At 40.7% G+C, this 9,690-nt stretch overlaps 1 protein-coding gene across 1 annotated transcript in view; it reads right to left on the bottom strand.

Moving 5' to 3' along the window:
* Window positions 1–5,261, bottom strand: part of LOC133958529 (storkhead-box protein 2-like) — an 80,850-nt gene extending 75,589 nt beyond the window's left edge. The window contains exon 1 of the mRNA XM_062393389.1: window positions 4,246–5,261. Coding sequence (XP_062249373.1) covers window positions 4,246–4,678 — 433 coding nt within the window. The 5' untranslated portion in view covers window positions 4,679–5,261. The remainder of the gene's footprint in view (window positions 1–4,245) is intronic.
* Window positions 5,262–9,690: the final 4,429 nt, after the last annotated feature.

The following is a 9,690-nucleotide window of genomic DNA, read 5'->3' as shown; positions in this document are numbered from 1 at the left end:
GTTTCGAGTCAAATATACAGTGCTGTGAAAAAGTATTTGCCTCCTTCAAGATTTTTAATTTTTTGACATATTTGTCACATTTAAATGATTCAGATCATCAAACACATTTTTATTTTAGACAAAGATAACCCAAGTAAATAGAAAATTCAGTTTTTAATTTATGATTTCATTTATTAAAGGGAAAAAAGCTATCCAAACCTACCTGGTCCTATGTGAAAAAGTAATTGCCCCTAAACTTAATTACTGGTTGTGCCACCCTTGGCGGCAACAACTGCAATCAGGCATTTGCGATAACTGGCAATGAGTCTTTCACATCGCTGTGAAGGAATTTTGGCTCCCTCATCTTTGCAGAATAGTTTTAATTCAGACACATTGTAGTTTTTTTTTAGTATGAACGGCTTGTTTAAGGTCATGCCACAGCATCTCAATCGGATTTAAGTTCTGACTTTTTTTATCGATTTCAGATGTGGACGTGCTGGTGTGTTTTTGATCATTGTCTTGCTGCATTACCCAAGTGCGCTTGAGCTTGAGGTCACCAACTGATGGCCAGACATTCTCCTTCAGGATTTTCTGGTAGAGAGCAGAATTCATGGTTCCATCAATTATGGCAAGTCGTCCAGGTCATAAAGCTGCAAAGCAGCCCCAGACCATCACACTACCACCACCATGTTTGACTGTTGGTATGATGTTGTTTTTATGAAATGCTGTGTTGGTCAGCAGTGGCTTTCGCCTTTGAACTCTCCCATGGATGCCATTTTTTTGCCCAGTGTCTTTCTTATTGTTGAATCACGAACACTGACCGTAACTGAGGCAAGTGAGGCCTGCAGTTCCTTAGATATTGTTCTCGGGTCTTATTTTGAGTAGGCCGGCCACTCCTGGGAAGGTTCACCACTGTTCCAAGTCTTCTCCATATGTGGATAATGGCTCTCACCGTGGTTCACTGAAGTCCCAAAGCCTTAGAAATGGCTTCTTAACCCTTTCCAGACTGATACATGTCAATAAGGGCTGCCACTAACAAATTTTTCTATCAATTAATCTGTCGACTATTTTACCGATGCGTCGATTAATCTAAACGATTGATTTTCTGCCCAAAAAAATCGAATCGACCATTTTATTTCATTTCAAAAGCGCCACGCCATACTGCGCGGCACCAAGGAAAGCCAGTCGCCTCCTATCCACCCCCCTGTTAAACCTTTGTGCGGTTCACATGGGCATCGATGCGCCGCGCGCCCAGCACCGACGGTTTCGGCGACGAGTCTGTCGTGTTCGCTTAATAATGTGCGTGAGACAGACTGTGTAGTAATGTTGACTTCTTTATTCGGGTCCTCACTTCTGTGTCTGACCCTGCCCCCCACATTCACGGCCTCCTCCTATTGTTCCACAACATACCAACATAGGGGCTTCCTATTAGCTAAACCTACATGTCAATCAACTGTTGTGAATAACATTGAACGAGGCCACGGCCTATGTTTTTCGCTCGCCGCAGGCCAGGAAACACACTGGAAAATGATTTTAAACGATATTAATGACATATTTTATATGATATAAATGATCAAATATGTTTTAATTTCCCCAATTTTCCCAATCACATAATTAAATGACCCCCTCTGCCCATCCGCTACAAGCACACAAGCATATAGACAGAGAGAGAAAGAGAGAAAGAGAGGGGTGGGAGGGCTATGAAGACCCTCATCATCATCACGGGTTACATACAACAACAAGTAGAGAAAGCAGAATCGTTGGCTGACCAGCGCTGATAAATGCGCGTACCGTGTGAACAGCTCGGCGCCTGCGTGCTTCAGAATAGCGCTGCGCAGTGCAGCGCCTTGGCGTCCGATGTAATTCAGTCCTTCCCCCAAAACATTCAGCAGACCAGCTGACTGGCTCTCACTCTCAAGCAACAGTAAAGTGAATGAGGCGAGTTGTGTGTGTGGTGATCGGCGGTGATGGATTTTTTTTCCATAATCGAGCAGCCCTAAGGTAAATTCATAATTTGTGTGGGTCCGACGCGTCGGTTTAAAATGTTGATATCGACGCATTTTCAGCGTCAATAGTCGACTAATCGCAGCAGCCCTAATGTCAATTACTTTGTTTCTGATCTGTTTTTGAATTTCTTTAGATCACGGCATGGTGTTTCGCTTTTTGAGATATTTTAGCCTACTTCCCTTTGTCAGACAGGTTCTATTTAATTGATTTCTTTATTCAAAAGGTCTGGCAGCAATCAGGCCTGGGTGTGGCTAGTGAAATTGAATTCAGCTTTCCCAAAAATGTTGTTAATCACAATTCATTCATGATTTATCATGGGGTGGCAATAACTTTTTCACATAGGGCCAGGTAGGTTTGGATAACTTTTATCCCTTAATAAATGAAATCATCATTTAAAAACTGCATTTTATATTTACTCTGGTTATCTTTGTCTAATATAACAATTGGTTTAATAATCTGAAAAATTTAAGTGTGCCAAATATGCAAAAACCTAAGAAACCAGGAAGAGGCAAATACTTTTTCACGTAGATGTCGGGGCTTCCGGACACTTGAATGACACCATAAAAGCAGTATGAAGGCATGTTATGATTTTTCTGTTGTTTAATTACGATTGGAGAATGACTCACCATTGACTTCAATTGAATTGGATTCTGCTCCAAGCAAGTTTCCCCCCCATCCCCCGAGACTATTGATATAGGGGTGAGTAGATAATGAGTGAATTTTCATTTTCGGATGAACTTTCCCTTTAAGCTAATGAAACTACAATGGCATATAAACTCAATGGAACTACACAAGTGGACACATCTGGGTCTATTGATCATATTTTAACATGACATAAAACAGAATAGACACTTTTGCTTGAAGAATTACATAAATTATTTATCAGTTAAAAAATAGCCCCCCCTTTTGTTCTGTAAAATTTGTAAATAATTAATTAAATATTTGCAGCTTTAGCCTAACTGGTAACAAAGTAAACATTAGCTGCTATCAGATATGTACTGGGCTCTGCATTTCCTCCGTATTTTCTCCGGAGGAGGTGCATGTATGAACGCAAATGAAACGAGTGAAACGCTCCACAGTTTCTACAGACATTATCCACCTGGCCAACTAGTATAAGGTCCGTAGAAATCCAGGAGAAGTCATTGTGTGAACACGTAATCACGAACAAGTAAGGGGGTTGATGACACTTCTAACACGCTACTTCCTAAAAAAAGAAAAAAATCAACTAACAAACAAAACGAAAACTAATATCTCCCAGTGAAAAAGCTGTGACAAACGTAGAAAACACTGACGAAGATGTCAAGAGAGTTTTGTTGACTGTGTCAGGCTGATGTTAACATGATCATGTCATCTACGAATCGGAGATAATAAGTCACCTGTCTCTGTCTGCACCACCTCTCTCCTGAATAACGCAAGAGATTTGTTGCTGTTGTGAACGCGTCTGTGCAGTTAACTTTTCGCTGGGTTGTTAGGCAGACACTGGGTAAACTCCGTTGCCAAAGCTGTTGATTTTACCTGGAGCTCATGTCTGAAAAACGCTTTAGAGTTCAGTGTATGACCGTGAGTGAGCAATAGAGTGTAGCAACCACAGGAATCAATACACGTTTAAAGGACTTCAGCTAAGACCTGATTCATCTCATATTAAGAACAACTAAGGCATTCAACATATGTTACAGCGGGTTAGTAGCTGTGCAAGTCATGAGGCCTGACTTGACAAAAGATCTTTTTAGTTGTACTGCCTGTGAAATTCACATCATAAATACTCCAAAGTTAAGACTAAAATCATCATCGTCCCCACCTACATAATTCTCTCTTTCCATTTCACCTTAAAATTGGTAACTATAAAGCCATATGTCATGTTGTGGGTCTATGTGACTTATACATTTGACAAAAGAAAATGTATTAGTCTAGTTCTGAACATGAGCAGGTATAAAGGGTAATTAAAATGTAGAAAAGCAGCACCCAAAATAATTATATGGTACCAATGAAATACCACCCACCTCTGCGTTTTTAATGACAGTAGAAAATATATTTCTCTATGATGCAACTGCTTCTTAAATTTTTCAGGCACTGACATTTCCGTTTTAAAGTCTGGATGCAAGAGAGAAATAGTCCAACAGACTAAGGTTTTGATGTTAGCATCAAAATCTGGGTGCTGAAAGGCAGTAGTATCCCACAGTCTTAATGAAAACAAACGCAAACGCTTGGGGAAACGAGTGGGCCCAACCTTAAGTAGACATCTGAGTGTAAAGGCCTTACCAAGGTATTTGATGGTGAATCCCCGAGGAGGATTGAGGTACCTCCGCATCCATCCATCCCTCAACACCTCCAGATGGTCCTCTTTCCCCTGGATCAGCAGCACATGTTCGTCTATCCAACCCAGGAAGAAGGTCTCGGACATAGCGTCGGTAATCCGTTGGTTCCACACACGTTGCTGGGTATTTTCTGCTTTGAAATCGGCAAATATATCATAGCCTGTGTGGTGCTTCGGCAATTCATCGCTCTCTGATACCCCGGCCGCCCCCTCTGCTTCCCCAGTCTCGACCCTGGAAAGCACTATTGCCAGGGAATGGGGAGCTATCTGCAAGAAAGTCTCCATTATCGCGTCGAGCTTTACAGGTTTTCCTCTTGCAGTCTTCTCATTGCATTTTCCGATGCGAGACACAGTGATCCTTGGTGGAAGTAAGACCATCCATATTAGCTAGCACCGTGTAAAGCGACAATCAACGCTCTTCAGTTCAGACTACCGACATGTTTCCACCAAGCTAGTCCGTTAGCTCCGAAGCATTACACTGAACATCCGTGCACCTTTCAGGTCCTTCTTCTTATACAGACGTGATGTATCAGTCCGTTACCACACCTGTATTTACTGGAGATCCCCGCTAAGCACTGCCCACCACTAATGAAAGCTGACATTTGCGATTTTCAATGTAAACCCTGATATTTACGTTAAGTGTCTGACATTACAGTTAGCTAACTGGATGCTAATGTGGAAATTAATTCACACGCAACAGATGCAGCCAGCCCCCTCTTCTCATCGCCGATCACAAACCCTTGCTCTTGGGACACCTGTATGTTTGTTTGCTGCTTTTAAGGTTAATAAGCAGGCGATGTCAGCAGCCGTGGGAGAACGGTGTCTTGCTGTGGCCTGCCACGCTCTTGTCCAGTGCAGGCGAGCATTGCAAGATGCGGGACCTTCTCAACTAGATTCAGGTATGATGACGGCGACTATTTGGAGCTCTGATACGGAGTGGTAATTATACAAACCGCATCTTATTCTTCTTCTGCGGAGTCTGTTGAATTTTTACGGTGGTTGGCAAACGACTTTTAGGTGCATCAACGCCCCCTTCTGAGCCGGAGTTTGGATCAGAATATTTTTCAGTCTACAAAAAAAATACAAAAAAAACAGCCTTGTTTCCAGCAATGTAATGTGATCTTTTTCCAATCTACTAATGATAATTTTTTTAAGCCTGCCTGACTTAATGCCCTGTTTACTTCACTCATCCTTACTATCTTGAGGTGCTTCTATATTTATATCTATTGTCCTTTCCCTCTGTCTCTTTTCGTCAAAAAAGCCTTTGCTAATAAGTCAGGTTTACCCTTTTGATAGCATTCCTAACAACTGCTTGTTTCCCTTTTGCACTCAATGAAATATTGAAAATTGTGTATATTCTTCAATACCTTGAATGTATTATTTCTATTTTTATTGAATTGGTGCATTCTTGATTCAACCATGGTACTATCTTTCTCCCTGTTTATTCCCACTTCTTGGAATTTTGTCTTTTGCTTCCCCAATAATAATGCTGCATAATTCTCTGCTGATGTCATCTTTTTTACATGCTTGCATTTTCTTCTGATAATAGTTTATATTTATCCTAATTTGCTCCTTGTAACTTCCATCGCCCTTCTCTATCATCCGAATCCATTTTCATTTCTACACCTACCTTTATGAATATTGGATAGTGCTTTCTTTGAATACTAAAAACAAGCTTTATCTGCTTACAACTGTTTAAGATAAGATGCATTTATTGATCCCAAACACATGCACAATCACAGGACATGCAGATTAGGGAAATTTGTCTTCTGCTTTTGTCTCATCTTGTGAACATATCTGGACACACAGAGCAAAGCCATGCACATATTTTATTTATCGATAATATTTTGTAACCGCTGACAATTTCATATTAAAAGTCTAGAATTGAACTGCTTTCCCACATTCGTCCTGATCCTGTATTAACCAGCTCATTCCGGCTTTGAAACATTTGTTCCTCTCGTTTCGTTATTATATATCTTTTCAGCCTCTGCATATGTCACATATCACTCCAATTTAACTTGTTAGATGATCACTGTTTATTTTCGAACTGAAAATACACCATAAGCTGCTCTGTGATTTCTTCAACGTTTGTGTGTGTCCATATCGCTGAGATTTAAAGCACCTCATTGGAGGAGGCACATATTCCGGACAAAACTCATGTGAGCCATGAGTTTCAGGGGTAAAATGTGAAGCAGTCAGATAGCAGCCAATCCAATACAACTGAAGATATTAGGGACTTTCATCATAACCAAACATAAAAAAACAACAGAAAAGAAACAAATTTAAAGGGCCCATATTGTGTAAAATAAACTTCTTTTACTATCCGTAATTACTTGAAGGGGGTCAGTAGCGACCCTTAAAGTATGAAAACCGTCACTCTGCGGACTTGTTAACTTAGTATATTCGAAAAAATATGTTATCTAAACCTCTCGTTTGTGCCCATTATATGACAGGCGCACTGGAGTTAAGCCATCCTTGTTTTTACCCCCGACTATTATTTGAGAGAAAACTGTAAACAATGGGACTGAATTGACCTCAATAGACTTTAAAGAATCATAGTATATCTTTATTGAATAATGTATTATGGTTTATAATTCATAAACTATACATGTCATCATAATGAGCTTAAACAGAGTGTTTCATTGTGCAGTAGTGAGCAAACATGGCTATTAGCCTTGTGGTAGGGTGGCTTAAACCTTCTGTTGTCCCTGCTTCCCCTGGCGGTTGTCCATGCTTCCCCTGGCTGTTGGCCCCCTCACATAGCCCGCCACATATTAGCACACCCATGTAGGGCAATAGACAAGTGAGCAGCCCTTGCAGATGTATTTGTTACACCCGCGGCACACGTGTGAGTTTTACAGTCCTTTTTCCTGGGGTATATCTGACAAATCCTCCTCTTACTTGCTTCGAGCAAGGCTGCTAGGGCATTGACTAGGGCCAGACAGTTTCCGCGCCTCCTTTGTTGTGATTGTAGTCCAGGACGATGACCGGTTTCCCTTTCTCATGGTTGCTGATGTTGGCCTCCGCGTGCCGCATGCTCAGGAGCACCGCCTTCCTGTTTTTCTTTGGCATGTAGCACACCAGAGTGGCGGTGGGCGTGAATGCGAACTTGGATGAGAACACCTATCCTCCCTTGACTGCAAGCAGCCTGGTCGGGAGCTTGGGTTTGTTCTTCCGAACTTTGCCGACCACTGTGATCTTCCTCTACAGGAGCTGCAGCGCAAGTTTGTAGGAGGAGAAGTAATTGTTGCACATGACGTTGGGAATGTGAAGTCCCTCTGTGACATCGAGAACTACCAGCAAAGCCTGGCCGCTCGGCTTTCCAGTGTTATCTTGCATCTTTCAAGCATAGCTGGATTTTGCATCGCAGGCCACCAACAATTTCATGTGTCTATTTGCAGCGCGTTTGTCTATTTGCAGCGCATGTGTTGTGTTGTGTTGTGAAATTGATGCTTCTGGTTTCTCAACTTGCATGCGTTTTGTCAACTTGCATGTGTTTTCTCAGGTTGCTGTTTGTTGAGCTCTCAGGGCCACCGTAGTTTTCTTTATTGTTGTTCTATAATTATATAAATGCAACAAACTATAGTTTAGTATAGTATAACTTTATATAAAACTTTATTGGCTTTGTTATCAAATATGTTTTGCGGCTCCAGACAAATTTTATTTAGGGGAAGAGGGTCCATTGTATTGCTTAAAAAGGCTACTGTTTAAGCATTTTAAGCACTTTATTTGTTGCACTTTTTTGTTTGATGGAACATGTGGTGGGAGGCTTTGATTAATGAAAATATTTTTCCCTAACTAATCTTGTGTAATTTTTTGCTGAACTTAAATCATTAAATGCTCTTAAGAATACAATTATTAAAAATATAGGTTAGGTTTCAGTTAAGAATTAGTTGAATACCATTGTAATCAAAATGTCAATTAATCTACCTTGGTCAAATCTTAAACAAAGGTCTATTAATTCAGCTATATTGTGGTACATAGACAGTCATTGAGGCACAACAATAGTTTTCTGGTTGAATGTTCAGCTCAAGTCTAGAAGGCCCTACAAGTCATGATCAGAGGAACATGAATCAGAATAAGTTCAGATATTGCACATCTTTAGCATACCATCCAAAAATCCACTAGAATGCAGGAAATAACATCTACTTAAACCAAAATTTCCTGGGGGTGGACCTTCAGCTATGTCTTCTTAGAATGTAACCAATGTTGTCCATCTACATTAGGCCGCCCCTATCAACAACTTCGGGCCCCATAACACCAGAATGCACAACATGGATACAACGGCAAATTCCAATTCACTGATATTTGAGCCACCAACGAGTGTGGCTGCGTGCGCTGCAAAATTTTAACCCCCGACAAAATCTCACTCCAAGGTTTTTTGAAAAGTTGGCAGCTCTGCTGATGTTTTATGTAGAAGAGTTGGGAAAGCTTCAACCTACTTAAAGGACCGATCGTATGCCCATTTTACCACAGGTGATATGGTTCCTTGGGGTCTTAATGAAATGTCTGTAACATATTTTGGTCAAAATACCACAAGGATCATTTTAAAAAGCAGCTTTTTACCCTGTCTAAAACAGCCCTCCTCAGATTGACCTGTTTTGAGTGCCCCCCCACCCTCCCTCACTCCTCCTCCTTAAAAAACTGGTCTACAATAAGTATTTGTAGTTCTTATAGCTTTGCATGTACAGATCTATTTCCAGATTTATAAAGGGACGCAACGGAGGTAACAAATTATCATATTGCACTGTATTGTTATCTTATTATCTTATTGATCCTCCTTCTACCACCTGTGATGGGCCATTCATGACAGTTGGCACGGGGATCGCAAAAAGACTGAACAACCTACTATCTTTATAATTTAATTAAAGGGCACATCGAATGCCCATTTTGCCACAAGTTGATATGGTTCCTTGGGGTCTCAATGAAATGTCTGTAACATATTTTGGTCAAAATACCACAAGGATCATTTAAAACAGCTCCCTTTTTACCCTGTCTCAAACAGCCCTAGAGAGGGTTAGCGAGACTGTGACGTCAGTTATGGTGGTAATACCATTCGGCGCACTCTAGTGTATCGTTTCTGACATAGAGGAACCACAACAATCAACGGGATATGATTTTTTCCAGGGTTTTTGGGACAGTAGACATGCCAGATACCTAAATTAACGTGCAGAAGCACTACAAAAGTGGAATTTCATAATATGTCCCCTTTAAATCAAACCAAAAGCATATCTTATTTTTGCAGCTTTCTTCTTTGCCAAAATGTGAGTTCTTGCAAGGGTGTACACTATCAAATACAATGTCATTTTCATAATTTTCATCCATCATGGGAATAAGAGTCTCTGGGTTTAGGAGTGCTGAAAGCTTAAATTTAAGATGAATGCTTGGGA

This window comes from Platichthys flesus, chromosome 8 (genome assembly GCF_949316205.1).
Source record: "Platichthys flesus chromosome 8, fPlaFle2.1, whole genome shotgun sequence".
NCBI classification, from domain to species: Eukaryota; Metazoa; Chordata; class Actinopteri; order Pleuronectiformes; family Pleuronectidae; genus Platichthys; species Platichthys flesus.
This window is presented reverse-complemented; position numbering and strand designations above follow the sequence as displayed.